This window comes from Ammospiza nelsoni, chromosome 1 (genome assembly GCF_027579445.1).
Source record: "Ammospiza nelsoni isolate bAmmNel1 chromosome 1, bAmmNel1.pri, whole genome shotgun sequence".
Lineage (NCBI taxonomy): Eukaryota > Metazoa > Chordata > Aves > Passeriformes > Passerellidae > Ammospiza > Ammospiza nelsoni.
The window spans coordinates 42,792,885-42,811,410 of record NC_080633.1 but is presented as its reverse complement, the minus strand read 5'-3'; the positions used below and the strand labels follow the sequence as shown (position 1 = coordinate 42,811,410).

General features: G+C 39.9%; 1 protein-coding gene across 2 annotated transcripts in view; it reads left to right on the top strand.

The window, feature by feature from the left end:
- ABHD5 (abhydrolase domain containing 5, lysophosphatidic acid acyltransferase) overlaps positions 1 to 18,526 on the top strand; it is a 28,251-nt gene continuing 9,725 nt past the window's right edge. Inside the window, exons 1-4 of one of the 2 annotated variants that reach the window (XM_059471472.1) lie at positions 1 to 168; positions 13,926 to 14,011; positions 14,290 to 14,662; positions 18,092 to 18,246. In XM_059471472.1, the coding sequence (XP_059327455.1) occupies positions 38 to 168; positions 13,926 to 14,011; positions 14,290 to 14,662; positions 18,092 to 18,246 (745 nt within the window). In that variant the 5' untranslated portion in view covers positions 1 to 37. Of the gene's footprint in view, positions 169 to 11,555; positions 11,687 to 13,925; positions 14,012 to 14,289; positions 14,663 to 18,091; positions 18,247 to 18,526 lie in introns of those variants that run through there. The other variant, XM_059471479.1, reaches the window with a different exon arrangement.

Here is an 18,526-nt window from a genome sequence, read left to right as displayed (position 1 = left end):
GGCAGGAGGGAGGGAGTAAGAGAGGGAGGAGCCCGTGATGGCCGGTGCCGCCGGCGTCGCGCTGTCCCTCGCTGCGCTGCCGGCCGCCGCCACCGCCGCCCCTCCGCCGCTGTCAGCTGCCGACCACCGCGCCGCCGCCATGGCCGAGGAGGAGGCTCCTAGCGAAGGGTGAGTGGGCTGACCCCCGTCCTCTCCGCGGGTGTCCCGGACGGGGCAGGAAGCCTTTCGGGGCGCTCGGGCCGTGCCGCCGCGGGTGCTGCTCGCCCGCCTCCTCCCGCCGCCGGCCCGTCTGCCCGCGGTGCCTACGGGCTGCGGGCGGCCCCTGTGCCGGGGCTGCGGGGGCTCCCGCCTCCCCGAGCGCTCACCGGGCTCCGCGCTCCGCACCGGCCCTGCCGCGCTCCGGCATCGCCGCTCGGGCGCTCCCGGAGTGTGGGCACGCCGCCTGCCATGTTTTGCTGCCGCACAGCCCGCCTTCCTGCCATGGCTTCCCGCCTTGTGGCACGGGCAGGTTCCCGGCAGGGTTTACCGCCGGCTCCCTGCGAGCCCCGTGTCCCCGCCGCCTCCCCTTCTGCTGCGGAGCTCCGCCGTGGCTGGCCAGCTGTTGTTACTGCACACCTGCCCGCAGGCGTGTCCCTGCGCCTTTGCCTTGGCAAAGTGTATGTACGCGCTCCGGCTGTCATCCAGCCTTCCTTCCCCTTGCGCCCCAGAGGTCACACGGCTGTGTACAGTGCTGGCCCGTGCTCCTGTGTGCCTCGGCGGCTTTATCTGGGCGCACAGATAGCCCATCATCTCGTTCTGTACGTTTACTTTGATATAGAGCAGACAGTGCACTTGTCAGCCTCTCTGTGTCATCATTCTATACTTTATATAAGTAGGAGATGAGAGCACATCTATAAATTACAAGCATACGCGGTTGCTGTAACTTTTCCAGTACTATATGCTATCCCTACTAACTTTTTCTTTCTTTCACTGTCCCAGGGCATTCACATCTACTGAAATAACTCCTATGGCATAAGTTACCCTGACCCTGTTCTTAACATGTGTCTCTAATACCTGTTTGTAACCACTTACACCCTTGATATATGACTTTATTATAGCTAATAATCATTCTTCTGCCTTTTACATAGTTACATAAATTACATAGTTCCTCACTGTATCTTTTGTGAGTGTACTGTATACAAGTTACTAATCAATGGTCTGTTCTTCAGTTCACATGCCTTCTTAGTGTATGCCTTATTTCTTGTTACACTTAAGCTTCCACTGCAGACCCATTTTTATACTGTTCCATTGCCCCCAAATATGTTGTCTGCCCCCGTAGAATAATATAGTCATCCCATCTCTGAGTTTGTTTATCAGACATACTTAAGATATCTGCTGGTCGCTTATCTCACAGTTTGTTCCATCATATTTTATGGTTCTAGTCCAAACAGTGCTCTATCAGAATATATCTAGCTCTGCTTTAGTCATACATGTGCTTTATTCCTTCTGTCAGATGTGTAAATATGCTTTATATGCATTGTTGACATTAACTTTTCCTCTTTCTCATATGCTTTAAATGCATTGTTTACATTAATTTTTCCTCTTTCTCTATGCTTTAAATATTAGGTAGTATATCCCATTACTGATTGACTAGTCATCAAAAACTGATTTCTTGCCTTTTCTTCTACATCTCCCTTCTTGTGTAACTAAGTCTTGTGTTATTTTGAGAAATCAGACTTAAAATTCTTCAGCTGATTGCATGAAAATCATGCCATGCATTCATGACTTCTTAATTAAGTATATTGCCATTTGCATGTTGTCATGTTATGTGTTTGTTTTGTAATCTTCCAAAACTACCTGCATCATCAATCTTGTGCTTTTTTTAGTAATTTTTCCAGCTTGGGGTTTTGGTATTTCATCTTGCGTATTTACCTGATCTGCCAGCTCAATCTGACCAGATCTGGACTATCCATCTTTTCCAAATTCCGTGTTGTGCCATTATCACCATATGTTCACAGCATTCTCATTTTAAATGCATACTCCAAAACCTTCCCTTTCAAAGCACTCTGCAGTTTTGTCTACTCTGTAACTCCACACTCTCTTCCTTTCCTCAAAATAGTTTTCCAAAATCTTCACCTCCACACAATCTCTGCAACATTACCCACCTGAAAACTACAAGTGAAACGCTTCTTAGTTCCGTGTTCTTTCTGACCCCTTCACAGTCTTAAATACAAGTAGTTGGTAAAGCTTCTTGTTGCTGGTTTACAGGTTTCCTAAGTGCAAGCCTTAAAATAGCTGTGCCTCGGCCTGTTTTGTTTGTGTGTTCATTCAGCGCATTAGGCTGAACTGCATTAGCTGTCTGGTTTGATCACACAGAGTGCTGAGTGCTGCTGAGACCGTGCCAAGCGCCCTCCACTCCAGCTGCCGCTCAGGATTGCAGGATCGTAACACTTGTTGATCTGGACATAGGGTTAGGCTGAATTTTCAAGAGGATTACTGCAAGTTTCTTGTGTGGTTTACACAGCTGGGTGGCTTTTAAGAGATGTTGGTTTTCAGAACTTCTGAACAATTAGGCGTTGATGCGGTATTTTTCAGAGTAAGCCTCCCAATTCACTAAAAACTTCTAAGAACAAAATATCATCATCCTTTTCCATGAATTCAAAAAGTGCATTTGTGTTGAAATGTTAGTGCTTTTATTGGTCAGTTTCTAGCAATAGTTAAAATTAGCATTTCTTCATGCTAATGAACGAATTAGCATGAAATTTTAAGTGGAGCAACGTTCAGTAGCCAGGGCAAGTCTATAAACAAGAGAAATATGTTAAATGATTTTTCATTGAGAATGCTGTGGCAGTGATAGGAAGTTACAATATACCATCAAAGCCCTAGAATAAGTTACTAGTGACAGGTGCACACAAAGAATAAATGCAAAGTTTATCTGCTTTGAAAATAATAGTGGTGACTCAACTTGTTAGGCAATGCACTTGCTTTGTTGCAATTTGGTTACTGTGCAAAGCATGGTGAAAACTTTCTATCTGGAAGATCTCAGCTGAAAAATATTCATGAAAACTATTCATGGCCCTGTCCTAACTTTGAATTAGAAGATTAACTAAACAAATGTTTTTGTAGTCACAGTGATTGCTTGGTTAACATGTCACCTGCTGGTGATTTCCAAACCTCTTTACAGCCTTGGACCTCCTCTGTGTAGGTTTTAGATGGAGACTTCTGCCTGTGAGACAGCCTCATGTGAGCTTTTTGCCAGTATTGAATTAACTTATTCACTCTGGATGCAGCAGGACTGCTTATGGCTTATAACATAACTAGGAAGAACAGCTACTAAATGTGTGTATACATACAAAAAAAGATCCCCAAACTGCAATACTGGGGGGTTTTTTCCCCTATAAGTGGAATAGTTTTCTTGAAGTTTTCTTAGAACTTATTTTTCTTAAATAGTTTTTTTAAAACTTTAAGACATCTGCAGTTTCAAGCCCACATCAAATTGCCTGGTCTTTAGTCTCACAAAATGGTGACTTGGAGTAAAGGAGAAGACATACACTCTAACACCAGTGTTCACAATTATTTTTGTGTTATCCTTCGAGCTTGTTTGTATTACAGAACTCAGTTTTGAAGTGAGCTGTTTGATTAATAAAAGAGGAATAGTTTATTAGGCTTGATAGAGCCTGTGTCTTCTCCTTGGTAGGATGGTTCACAGTGTTACAGCATGAATGGACACTCTCAGCTCAGAATTTTTGCCTGAACTTTTTGCTAGTTACATGATCTAGGTTTTACAGCAAACTGAGTGGGGTAGGCTGCTGAAAGCAGGGTCCTGTTTGCTTTTCTTCTTTCCTGTGGTGCAGGTGACCCAACACAGGCTTGGTAGCTACAACTTGCATTTTTAAAAACTGAGTGAGACGTCAGTGCAGTGTGGAAAGCAGATGTGGAAAAAAGTTAAAGGCCATTTCCTTCCTCTTTTCTGATTTTGTCTCTTTGGTTAGCAGGGTTGTGTCAGTCACAGCTTCAGTACTTAAAGTCTTTTGTGTTACATACATGAGCCCATGAGAAGGTGTTTGTATGAGCAGGTTTTCAGGCATTTATGGGATTATTTCTAATAGTTTCTGGTGCTTGTGTGAATTTGGGGAGGGAAGGTCTGTGTTTATCAATATCTCTCATTTCTCCTAATGCAGACTAAAGGGAGAGAGGGAAAGATGGCAAAATGTAACAGGGGCTATCTTCTCATTCTGGTAGCAAAAGAAAGATGCTCATAACCCTACTTTCCAAGTATCAAACAAAGACACTTCTTCAGAAGCTGCGAAAGTAGAATTAGGGGGAGGGGGTCTTGGCCCCAGTGGAAATGACAGTGAAGCTATAAATCCAGAGGGGCAACTAGCTGTGGTTAGTGTGCTGGTGTCTATGTGTCATTGGAGATCACAATTTTTAGCCAGTATTGCATGTATTTGAGTATATGAAAAGTTGTTTTAGAGCCTGCTGGGGGCTGATATGCCCAGTCCGTGACCTACCTTTTTGAAAGGGGAAGTGTTTGTGTGCTGGGGTTCTCTGACTGTTCTGAACTTCTTTGGGAGGCTCTGAACAACTCTCCCAGCTGACAAACTATTAAAATGTTGCTTCTTTTATATAGTTGTTTATTAAGATTTCTTGCTGATGAAATTTTGATGCTTGTGTTTCATAACTTCTGAGTATTTACTTGCATTTCTGATACTCTTTTGGGATAGTTTTTTGCACATGGGTTGCATTGACAGGCAGGGAGAAGAGGGCATGAGAGGAAAGGTGAGTGTCTGCATTTATATTGGCTCAGAAAGATCCAGATGAGAAGCTGAGCAGCAGGAGAGAGGTCAGTGGAGAAGAGAGATTTGTGAGTCAGTAAAGCTGTGTAAGGGAATGAGGTCGATCTGGAATGAGGTTAAGAGGGTAGAAGGAGGTTTTAAGTGGCAGCAAGAACACATGGTGCTATGGTGAGAAATGGCAGAGAAGGAAGGTGCTCTGAGTGTGTTGCACTAGAAAACTTAAGATGATAGGAGACTACGGAAAGGCGGGGAAGACACGAGCATAACAAAAATGCATTCTCCAAAAGAAGATGTAAGAGCACCTCTTGCCATTGAGAAAGTCTGCTCTTATATTGAAGTGAGAGAGGAGTGTGGCAAAGGGCAAAATACAGAAATAGGGTGGGTTAAAGCTCTAACAGACCACTGTAGGATTTGTTTCTTGGTTGTATTTAGTAATTTGGTGTCATACTGACACCAAAAGCTTCTTAATTACATCTTTACCTTTCCATAAGGGGACTTTTGATGCGATGACTTTTTAGATCCATTTAACTTCTTAACTATTTTTAAGACTACTTGCACTTCCTTGACATCTAATGCATTTGTGGTGTAAGCATGTAGAGGAAATAGTCTGCTCTCAAAAGAGTTGTGCGCCTCTTAGCTTTTCCAGGAAATGAAATGGAGATAGGTAGTTGAAAATGTTGAATACCAGTGCTTGCATTTGGACATAGGTAGCTCTTTGTCACCTTAGGTGACTGTGATAAAGGAACACATCATAGAAGCTGCTCGAATGAGCTGCAGTGAAACACCCCTCAGTGTTGTTCATACTTGTGTACAAGGGGGTTGTGTATAGCATGTTTGGAGCTAAGGGAAGTGATCATATGCTTTAGATAGTCTTATATCTGTGTACTTACATGGGCCCTTGTGGAAAAATGAAAATATTCACCTCCTAATGTTGTGATCTACATTGCGCATGATAGACAATGGAATTTTACCGAAAGAGAAGCAGGGTAGAGTGTGGATGGGCAATGGTGGAGGTTAGTGAGGGGTGCCTGTTGCACGTGTGCTTTGCTCCCATCCAGTTTGATGGAATTTGGGAACAGGCTGAAATGTGGGCTGCTGGCATGGTAGGTATGAGAAGGCTGACAAGGATTAAGCAAGGTTGAAGTAATGCAATATCTGAAGGGCAGCAGGAGTACATCAGTTGATGTATGAATAAAATAAAAGCAGTACAAAGTTGAATAACATCTGAGGGGTACCAAGAAGAAATTTTCATTTCCTTAATTTTAGTTATGTTTTTCTTCACAAATTCTTACTGCAATGTGCAGTGTGTTGTTTGTAAAAACGTGAAATGGGTGGCATTGCCAAGTTCTATCAGACATAAGTTTACTGTGGAGGGGGCAGAGGTAGGACCTCTGTGGTACCTAACCCATGGTCTCTGTCACAATGTTGAGGAGTTTTAGTAGAGCTGTGCAGCTTCCCCCTTGCTTCTCCTCTGTATCTTTATCTCTGTATTCTGTGTTATTCCATACTTGGTTGCTAATATGTTTTTTCTTTGGATTTTTTTTAAGCTTTTAAATAAGAATGTGAATCTGAGTTGGGTGCTATCACAGCTTCTTTGTAAGCAGTATGAGCATTGCAGGTTGCAGGCTTGGGTAGCACTCCATGGGTAAACTTCATTCTTGTGGTACACACTGAAAAAGCACTTGCCCTGAAATGGACACCTTTGGGTATAGCTAGAAAGAGGGTGGAAGAAATTGTAAAAGCATAGAAACAAGGATATGTATGGTTTAAAAAAAAAGGCAGTGCTGAGAGACTCAAGAAAGGAGGAGGGGGCTGCAATGGTGCAAGTTATACTGCAATATATACCTATGTCTGAGGCCCAACATGGGAGGGAGCAGAATTGTAGGTCCTCTCTACTTCTTGAATGGTCAGGTTGCTCAAATGACTTAAAATAGTCACAGTAAACTTTGATATCTCTAAAGTAGCCAGAAAATCTCACAGGTTATGGATTCACCTTCATGAGGTAGTTTCAAGTTAGTTTTGATAAGTGATGGTTGATTTTGATAAAAACTGTAATAAAACTTCCTTCTGAATTTTTATATTGTTTCTGATGCTGAATGTTCTGAACACAGAGTTCAAGATGCAGTAAATACATGAGGAATGCATTGTTTTCACCTCTGCCCTAATGTAGAGCAGTATTCTGCAATAAGCTATCATGGGTCTTGTGTTGGAATGGGGCTGATGTATGTTACACTTCCTAGAAATATTATCCAGAGGTTTTCAAAACATTCTGTTTTAACATTACTGAAGCATCCAAGAGTTTCACAACATCTAATTGCATGGAACATCTTGGCTCAAAACTCATCTAAACAGAACTTTATGGGCAGGGTTATAATGTCATCTGGGAAATAAAATCATTACCCTTTTTTAACCTGTTGACAATGATTTCATCCATTTTTTTGTCTTCTTGTGAAAGTGGTAAATAGGTATTTCTTAAAGCAAGGAGTTTTTTTGTTCTCATACTGTATTCCTGATACTTGCTTCTGGGTCTTGCCTCTTTAGTATGCACTTGAGGGTCTTTCCGTGAGGATTTTTAGTCTGTTCATGCAATGAAAGTGAAACATGGAATGTTTTTCTTCTCCTGATTTTTGTCCACAACTGCCAGAGTGTTTTGTCCTAGGAACATCTCATTCAAATTGTTGTGGTTGCCACATCTGACTGCTATTGTACATGCAGAAGCTTTGTCCCTGGATATACAGCCTTCACAACAACAGTTACTGTGTATGCCTGAATAATTCTGACTAAATTCACTGCTCTTAGAAGACATAAGCATGAAAGAACATGATGCACTTTAGGGACAGGAGTGAAGGACTTCAAGGACTCCTAAAATTGCTTATGCTCTTCAGGTTCTCATGAAATCATATCCTGAGCCTTGCTGCAGAAACATCCCTGCCTAGTTAAATGTGGACTTGATGTCATGATTATATGTTACTGTCTGTCAGTGGCAGCTCTGACTTAAAGCTTGATGCCCTCCACCTTGACTGACAGTGTTTCTTTCCACCTTGATAGTTCACAGGGCTGTTGGTTAACTTTCTGGCTTTTCTGTAGCTGTGTTAAACCATAATTATCTGGTTTAAATCTAATATCTTTTTCATGCCCGAATTTCACAGATCTGGCACAAAGAACAGCCTCCAAGATGGACCTTGGATATAGTGATTACTAAAATATTTTTCTTTGCATATTAGGGTTTTTTGCCAGGGTGGTGTTGCTGGTAACTCTTAACAAAGAAGGATCAATTCTTGCCATAATCAGTCTTGTACAGCACCCAATATTCTCATTTTGCAGGCTATTAAAGTAATGAAATGGGAAAGGAAAAGTTTATTATAACTCAGTTCTGTCATGGATAGAAATGAGCCAGATATAAACCTGCTATTTTTCTCTGACATTTTGACACAGAAAGTTCTATTTGAAAGTGTCATCCTTGACTGGTTCTTTTGCTTTTTATTGTTTCAGGTTATTACCCATAAACTTGAAATTTAGCAACCAAATATAGAATTTGCTCTGAAAACTTAGTGTTTTGTGTTGATGGTGGAAGAAACCATCCTATGTACTCTTAAGCTTTGTGCAGACTACTGCTGATGCTGAGGAAAATGCAGAAAGCATCCAGTAAAAAGGAGATAATGAAAATTATTAAAAGATATCTGTAGTTACTTCACTTTAAGTATCCGTGCTGTGTTAACTGTGAAGTGTTTATAGAACATTATAGTAAAACAGTTTTATTTTTAAAATTGGCACTTTGCCATAAATTTTTTATGCTGACCTCTTTATCAGTTATGAATACCTGATGCTTCTTTTCACTTCTTTTTTCCCATTCTTAGTATTTCTTTAACAACTGAAAGGGCTGGATGAGTTGTGAGAAGTAACATGGTGTTTTTATGGGCTGAGGTTTATGTAAGACCTTAGAAGAGTGAGCCTTATGTTGCTTATACTTAGATTGCAACATACTGGCAATTTTGAATTCCTTTGCCAGCACAGTACTGCAAAAGTACTTTATGCATGAACAAGAGGGTAGAATCTGAGCTGCCTTTCCAATAGTTTACCTTTGTTTTTGTTTTTTTTTTTGTTACAGTGTAAGAGTCTCTTAAATTGGAGCTAGCTTGAATTGCTGGGTGCTTATAGCTGCATTGTCAGTTGAAAGACCCTGAAAATCCCAATGCCATACTGGGCAGAAACAGTACCAAATTCTCTGCATTAATATGTTTTTCTTTCCTTTCTTAGTTCTAAATGGCTGAAATTAATTCTGAGAGTCAGGAGAGGTGGAGGTTAGGGTTTTCCAGAGATCAACTTCATTCTAAGAAGATTTAAGGGTAAAGGGTAAAGCTTGAAGTAGTGTACCAGTGAGTTCACTCAATGTTTCAGCTTTTTAAGTTTTTGAGCTTGCTCCCTAGCTCAAAACTTGGTAGTTTGCAATATTGTCTGCAAAAGTTCAATTAAAAATATTAAATGCATTTGTTTCCTGAGAGGAAGACGAACAGATGCAGCTCTGTTTCTTGTGCAATTCAGTTACTTTCCCATAATCCTTCCTTTGGAAGTTACTCTGTATTTGTTGTATAACCTGAGCACTGGCTTCCTTACTGATGTAGTTTTAAAGTCCAAGTAATTCTTTGTGACAGGAAAATCTGTTCTCCACGCTCCTGTCACTGCTGCATGGTTTTTGGTCTGTACTGGGAGTTTTGATTGCCATACTAAATTCAAAATTCTTAGTGAAAAGCTGATTTTACATTCAACATTTTAGAAAGGTTTTTGCATGTCTGTCTTGGTGGGTCAGAAATTTTTGACAGGTGGTCATGTAGCAAATGGTATTGTATTTGTTTGCTGTGGTTTGGTGGAATTCTGTTACCTTTTTGCAACTGGTTTGGTTTGCAAAGTTTTTTTGGTTTGGTGTTCTGCCAAAACCAGACTTGCCATGGGTCATGATGGCTAGGTCTGCAATGCTGGTGTATGTGGGGAGATGCTTCCATTGAATGACTTCAAGCTTAATACATATCTTGTAAGCCATGCATTCCTGTAATTCTAATGTAGGTAAATCCTGAGCTTGAAAAGGGAGAGCATGAGCTCCATTTCTGTACATTATATCTTCTGCATAGAGTTATAAGCAACTTCTGCTGAATATTTTAATGTGGTAGAGCTTCATTTTTTAAATTCACAATACAGGCCAGAAATCAAATAGCCAGAAATCAATAGAAATCAATAGCTGTTTCAGTACATACCTCATTGTTAGAATATATGTTTTCAGTTCTTCAGCAGTATCTAAGTTTTCACAAACTTTTTGTGATTATGTCAAATTTGTGACTGGCTTCAGATCCATTAATTGTCTTGCATGGATTCAACTCTCACCAAGCTGAATAGGGTTAACGGAGCTGACAGAAAGCTCCAACATTGGTGGTACAACCAATTTGCCACATTCTTCATTTGGATTGATCTGAACAGTGGAGGTGAATGGGTGGGTCAGGCTCACTGTACCTCTGCCTCTACTTGATTCTCAGCTCTTTTGAAAGTTACCCTCAGGCAATTCAAGCAGTGCTGACAGTAAGATCTTGATTCAAATTAACATTCAGGCAGCTGAGGACAGGCAGTATTATCCTGAGCTACATTCAACACAATATTTATTCACTTATTAAGTGTCAAAATATGGTAATAATTATTTATTTTTATCCTTTCTTATGCTTGCAAGCAGGGTCTCAGACCACTTGCTCCAGCCAGCCGGTGTTTTAGATCCTGCCTGGTGATTAGGTCCCTGCATGTAGTGGTTGCAGCTCCACTTAGTCACATGTCTGTGCATGTGTCCCTTTTGTTTGCATTATTTATTACAGTATTTAATCATCAACATAGGCTACTGATGGTCCCCACTAATCTCCTAGTCTGACACTAATCACCTTGACTTTCACTGAGGTCATGCATTGGGTGTCTCCAGGGCTTTCCCTTCCTTCTGGTCTCCTTCCCTGGATGTGTTAGAAGAAGTGTGGAAGTGTGTCTGGAGGTCTGTCAGCAGAGAGAGTGACTTCTTTGAATGCCTGGCAGGCCAGCAGCCCTCCACCCCACCTGCTAGCCTCTGATTTTTCCAGCCTCTGTTATTCCAGATGTTTTCAGATGGATGTGAAGAATGTAACTAACCCCAAACTGAAGATGCAAGGAATCACCCTATGCAATGCTTTGCCCTACTGCTGGTTATTGATTATTTTAGCGTGGATGTGCACAGTGGTTTATGTTACTACATGGCAACAAACAAATACCCTGGTTAAGTTCCACCATGTGCCTTGGTATTTGATGTGTAACACCTGTAAGTACATTTGGTAAAAAATTACAAAAATTTGGGCTGTCGGTTGCCAGATTTATATCCCACTTTCTGAAATAGCAAGTAGCTGAGGCCAGTGGACCTCCTAACTCCTCACAATACAAGGTTCTGCTCTTGACTTTTCACAAAAAGGCAGGTGGGAACAGAGTGTAAGGGAAGTGGTGGGTGATGAGAGCAGTGTGGGGTCTGACTCCTGGCAGTGGGTAGCTCACTTACAATGTGGAACTACTGCTGGAATCTTTTGTTTTCTTTCATAACTCATTTCCATTGCTGGTGTGCACACTGTTTTAAAAGGTCCATTGCTTCATTTTTGACATTGTGTAGCACTTACAGCTTTATAGCACAGAAATAAAAATGATAGACCACGTAAGCAATGGACATTCCTGTATGCATTTAGAAGACACATTGAGCACAGATGTATGAAAGAAATTATACAACTATAGCCTTCCAAAGTTATCGGAAAAATATTCAAATAGATTAAATAAGTGTTTGTTCTCTGTGTGTGGAAAACATCTAGCAATGTGGTAAGTCTTTTCTGGAAGGAGGCAAACAAAGGATTAAGCCTTGACTATAGGTAACTAAATATTTTCTTTCTAAAATAGTATTTCTAAAAAATACTCACTTTTTTGCATGAAAGCCTTCACCGCTTACTCTTTTAGTTCAGCAAGTACAACAGGACAGAATTGCAAACATAGTTTTAATTTTAAAAGCTTCAGCTTGCTAACTGTATTTGTCAAACTATACATGTATGCAATGCCTCTTCTGAATTAAAATCTTGGTATTTCTAAAAAGATCTTGTAGGTAACAAAAAAAGGAGTGGGCAACTTTACCATTCTGATACATTTTCCTAAATAATTTTTCTAAGTATCCATGTGCCTCCCTAGGACTAGGAAATAAAATTCTGGGACTATGATCTGTAGATGTCACTTCTGTTTCATTGTGGCCATATCCCTGCACTGTTTTCTTGTTGGCATGTTGCAGCTTTACATGTCTGTGAATAAATAAATAAGATCTTTAAAGTATTTTCTTTGCTTATTTAGTGGTTTTTCTGAGAAGAAACAGTACATAGAGTTTCAGCTTAGAGGAAATAGTGACTAGTTTTGTTTCTGACCCAAGAATTAAGAATGAAAATGCCTAGTTGAACATGTAATTAGCAGAAAGCTTGACTCAGAAGAGTGGTGACCTAGCTGTTGTTTAATAATTTACCAGAGTAATTCATAGCCCTGGACAAAATTAGCGTTGTTGTTAAACTCTGATTTCACGGTTACTTGCGGGTAAAATTACTTTTGGCTTGTCCCGGCTTTAACTTCTTAAAGATCTTACTTTTAAATCAATGCATAACTGTGCATAATGTGGAAGCAGAATGCTTGGATGCCCATTTTCCTAAAAGGTGCTAAGTTCCTTCATTTCTTAGATTGCATGAGCACATGGCATGGAAGGACATACAACCACCTGTTGCCAGCTCCTCAATTAAATTGATGATAACAATTCCCATGGTCCCTCCTTGTAACTTTTAACTCCAGTGATCTGGTGGGTCAGGAGAATGAATATTTACAGAACAGTCAGATATCACTGTAGAGGAATGAATAATACTGAATAGCAGTGGGCCTGAGTGATTGGATGATTAATCTGGTCTGTTCAGATATGGTTTGGGGCTTTGTTTCTTAAATGTCCTCTCACAGGTTTCTGTGAATCTGAAAAATGCTGCTTGCCGTTGCATTGTGCATTCCCAGAAAACCATCTTATCATAAACTTAAGGAGCTATGCAGCTCTGGTAGATCAGCCCCTTAGAATGTGTGGAAAAGATCCTTTGGGTAAAGAACTTGTGGGGCCCTATCTTTAATGTATTACTGATAAGTTGTGCACACTGAAAAAGTGGATGTTAGTAACCTAATAATCTTTCAGCATTAGTTGTTGTGTAACTAATACTCTCGGTGTTCGGTCCTGAAAATTCTGTATGTAACTAACTGGAAAGCAGTTCAATGTAGAAAAAGAGTGCTAGAGGAAGTTGATTTGGTGACTGATATCCTCTTCCCTGCGAGGTCCTGCAGTGGCAGCTTTGCACTGGTAGTCTGAGATGGAAAAATAAGATTCTGTTTTAAAATCAGGGGGTGAATTAGCACCCAGGAAGATCTGGGTTTGTACCAAACTGCCGTACGCTTTGCAGCACTGGGCTAGGCAATGCTGCCAGCTGAGTCATTCCCCCTGCTCTCATGGTCAAGCTGGCTGTACCAAGATAGTAACTGACAGCTGGAGAAGCAGCTTCTGCAGAGGGAATTGTTGGTTTGTTTTGCTCTGGGACTTTGTTTCTAAGTTTGTAATTAAGGTCCTAGGTTTTTGCTTGGTAGGATAAACCTGCTTATTTTTCACTTTTTAAATTTAGAGTAATAATCAGGTTAGGCCGGTGAAGGCAGAGCTTATTGCTTTTTTGGAAATAATAGGTTCATGCAAGGTTATGCAGGCAGACTTCCAAAGGAACTTGAGAGGAGGCTGGAAACTCCAGTGATTGTTACATATCCTGCCAAGCTTGTTGGGTTGATGTGAGGGTTCATGTCTCCAGATCAGTATGCTCTGATAGGAGGACACGGTGGAAAAAACTGCTCACCCTTTGAAGAATGCCCCTGTTTGTGATGCCACTTTATAAAAAGTCAGGAAAAAATTAATTCCCTCCCAGTGCAAAAAATAGTGTTCTTCACACCGTGTGCTTAACGTGGGCTCTCTCATGAAGAGCAGCAAAAGAAATGTCTTCAAAGCATCAGTGCCAAAAATTACCGTGCTGCTCAAGATATTTTTATTCTATGTTGCTGTTGTAGGTTTGGGTGGTTATTCAGCTGGCTTCCTGCCTGGTGTCCCACATCACTGCTACACCTTAAAGAGGCTGAGGACAAAATGCTAAAATGTAAGTCTTTGGTTTTTAATAAGTTTCATAGATATAACTAGATTTTTTATAAATTAACCTTAAGTATAAGCAAGAGAAGTTTTTCAGTATGTATTTTACACTGTGATGAAATAAGCAGGTTTAAAATTACACTTTCATTTTTCACTTATGTAGATACTTGATTAGAAGCGATCTCCTTTGAAAGGAGCCCCTATTTAAAACAGTGGTTTCAGTAGAATGTACTTTATATTTTGTCAGGTGTGTTTAGCAACACAATTTTTTCCCCTTTTTTTCTCCAGGTATTGCAAGCATATACAATAAACGATACGTGTATATATCTAATGGAAATAAAATATGGACATTGACATTCTCTCCAGACCTTTCAAATAAAACTCCCCTTGTTCTCCTGCATGGGTTTGGAGGAGGTGTTGGACTGTGGGCTCTCAACTTTGAAGATCTGTGTGAGAACAGGACCGTTCATGCTTTCGACCTCTTGGGATTTGGACGTAGTAGTAGACCCCACTTTGACACTGATGCTCGGGAAGCAGAAAATCAGTTTGTGGAATCCATAGAAGAATGGAGAAAGGAGGTGGGGCTAGAAAAAATGATTTTGCTTGGACACAACCTAGGCGGATTCCTGGCTGCTGCTTACTCCTTAAAATATCCATCAAGGTATGTGAAAATAAAGGAATAAAGGGATTCCTTCTCTGTATTTGACTTTAATTATTTTATTGATTTTAATATAGATTTTCAGGCTCTTTGTCGATAATATTTATGTAGATGACTGTGATAATTTAAAGAAATTATACAGAATTCTAAGACCAAAGTATTAATTGTGTGGTTTGTTTCCAGGTGAAGGAAATAGGTAGATATGGTAAACATGATTTTCTGTATACTTTTCTGTACCTCTTCAGTTCAGTACTCCCTTGCCATTTTATAAGGTGAAATAGCAGTTAATATATTTATGGGTGAATGTTTTGTCTCAAAGATGGTTTTTGTGAAGGGAAAATAGGCCTGTTTCTGCCAAACTTCCCACTCTTATGGATAACATTGAAACTTCTAATTCCCCTTGGTAATTTATGCCTATATTCTAGCAGTCAGTCTGGTGCCAGTAGAATGATGTAAAAATTATTTTAGTGACTCTTTGATTTAAATTGTCTGTGTGCCACTTCATATTTCTTTGTAAGACAACCCATCTGCAGTAGTTCTCTAATTGTATTTCACCAGCATTTTCTGCACCATGTTTTGTCCAACAGTTAATACATTTTTTCCCCTTAAAGTAATATTTTTTTTTAATATATCTGATTATAAGTCCGGTTATTTATCCCCTGCTGAGCTAGGATCTCACCCACCAAGGCAATTCTGTATCAAAAAATGGCAATGCTTTTGTTGGGATACACTTAGTGGTTTCCCATGAAAAACTGAATGTAAGCTTAACTCTCCACATCATATAGCAAATTCTATATTTTACTAAACATATCTTATTCTTTTCTATTCATGTCAAGTTTTACTGTTTTTTTGTTTCTCAGTTGGATATATTTTAAGTAATTTCGTGCATCGTTTTTCCCTAAAACACTTTGCCTTTTTCTTTCTAAATGGACAACAATTAGCACAAGTGGCTGGAAATGATGTGTGAAAGTAGATGTGTTTCTAAATCCAGAATTGCAATAAAGATATAAACCTGTTAGCCTTTTAGTTATAAACCAACTTCTAGCTAACTGTAGTTAGCTTTTTGTAGGGATCACTTATCATTTCCTTACCTCTTTTTCCAAAGGATCTATAAATGGCACTGTACTATCCCTATGGGATGGGATATTGGTTTTGCCCACTGCTGATTTACATCAAAAGTGATGCTTTATTTTCATGCCTCACTGTGCTTCAGTTGGGGTTAATTAATTTGGAGATGTTTCAGTTTGTGCTCTCACATTATTAATATTTCTCTGAAATTAAACTAAGACCACCAAAATAACAGATTGACTGTTAGGGTCCTAAAAGAGCATTGAATCAAGTGATAAATATAGCACAGCTTTCAGCCAGGTTATCTAACAATTCATTAGAGGCTTAAGGGATTCTGGATACATATTGTTAGGAAAGTACATCTGTTTCTCCAAGCATAGATGATCCGTTAATTTGCTATACTGTACCAGAGTCCATGGAAAATCTGAGGCTACTAATCCAAAAAGATTCCCGTTAGCATATTGCCAACTTGAAGTGGGCCATGATTTTCAAATCGTGCAATTTCTGGACATTTACTTAGGAAGTGATTCTCATAGTCAACTTCCCATTATCCTGGGTTATGTTTTAGGCTTGTTTACCAAAAGGAGAAATGCCAAACAGGAAGGAAAGTATTAAGAAAGGAAGCATGAAGCAAAGGTTACTTTATTTCTATTAATTTGTTTGCCATATTATACTTGATGTTTGTGCACGGTGTGTGTGGCTGTCCTGAGTGGCTCCTCCTGGCTTGCGCTGCTGTGCCTCTGATCTCCCCTGCTTGGTTTGTACAGTTAGGTTCTACCCTGTCCTCTCTTACTATTGCTGTTTGCTGCAGGGTGCAAGTATGCTCATAGCTGAGCTGACAACCAAGAAATGTCTTTGTGATGTTAATCCTTTCCAACCCTTCATTCCAAGCACAGGGTTTTGGTTTCCCAACTGATCATAAGCCAGAAATAACTTTTGGGATCACTTCTGGCATCATTTTAGGCACTATGAACTCTTCTGTGTTTATGTATAATCTCATGGCTTTAACAGGAAAGGAAGAAATTAAGGAAAAAGTGAAGATAAAAAGGTAAAAAGATAAAGATAAAAATAAGATAAAAATATTGAAACCGTATATGGATTTAGGTTAGATAAGACTTTTAGGATCTAGTCCAACTGTTCACCCAGCACTTCCAAGTGCACCACTAACCCATGTCCTTAAGCACTGCATTCACACATCTAAGTACCTCCAAAGATGGGTACTCAATCACTTCCTTGGGTGTAGCATCATAAGATGTTATAGGTGAGATAGGACATAAAGGATTATCTGGTTCCAACCCCCCTGCCATGGGCAGGGACACATCCCACTAGACCAGATAGAACAAGACAGCCTGTTCCAATGCTTGACAGCCCTTTCAATGAGGACATTTTTCCTAATATCCAATCTAAACCTCTAAACCTCCTTGAGGCTGTTTCCTCATGTCCTATTGCTTGCTACCTGGGACAAGAGACCAACTCCCAGGTTGCTACAACCTCCTGGCAGGTAGTTGTAGAGAATGATAATGAGAAAGCTGAAATGGAAAATCATCTTTAAATTGAAAACTATAGTTGAGTCACTTTTTCCCAGAAATCACCACTATCTAGGACATGTAAGAATAGGTGTTATTATGGGATTAAATGGAAAAGGGACAATTAAAGGGAAAGGGACAATTCTAATCTACCAGGATGAATTAGAATTTTGCTTGAGGGGAACCCACAGCATGAAGTGATCAATAGTTGCATGTTCTGGAGACTTCTACAATGCTTTCTGTACTGATATTCCTTTGAGTAATAATTTTACAAATTGCTTCTCTGATGTTTTCTTTCATGACCTAAAATCAATCGATTTGGAAGACTACTGCTAGTTTTACTGTCTTTTTCAGTTCAGATTTTACTTTGATGATTTTTCAGTTAAATTGTGTCTCTTCTTTGAACAGAGATCTTAGACTTCTAGAAACTTCACTTTAATGAAACAGATGCAATTACCCTCTTTCCTGTCAAATTAAACTGCTCCTGCAAATAATATTGACTAAGCATTTAGATTAGGCTATTATTAAAAATAGAAACAAGACTATCCTTTCTCTCAAAGGTTTGTGACGGTGGGTATCTGTAATGTACTGAGTTTCTCTTTGTGACACATGCTTCCATGTTTCTGGTTCATACATATGATTAGGTGCAATTCACTCTCTAATTAGTAACTGAAATCAAAATAGTTGATGAATCAGAAACGAGGTAATAAGCCTCTGTGATAGAAGTGACTAAAGTAGGCTGTATGTATGTATCTGTAAAACAGACAGCATGTTTTCATCATGCTCGGTTAAAGAAAAGCTACTGTACTTTAAACCCATGAACCTTTTTTGCCAACAGGGTCAAGCATCTTATCTTAGTGGAGCCATGGGGTTTTCCAGAGAGGCCTGACAATGCTGAGCACGAAAGACCAATTCCAATCTGGATCAAAGCACTAGGAGCTATATTGAGTCCATTTAATCCATTAGCTGGGCTAAGAATAGCAGGACCCTTTGGTGAGTTTTAGCTACTCTTAAATACCATTTCTATTTTGGTTAAGCATAAACATGGAGCAGACAACACATTATGATAAGTTTTTTTGCAAGTCTGTATCAGCCACGAAGGAAAGAGTTGGAGGAGAAACTGGGAGAGGATAAAGAAAGTTTGAACTCTTTAGGAAAGAAGGCAAACTCTTGCTATTAGAGGTACTAGTACAATAGTCTACAATAGTCTACAGCAAGCTACTCTATGTGATCTGTTCAGTTATGGTGAGTTGGATTATGCAGGTGTCTGTTG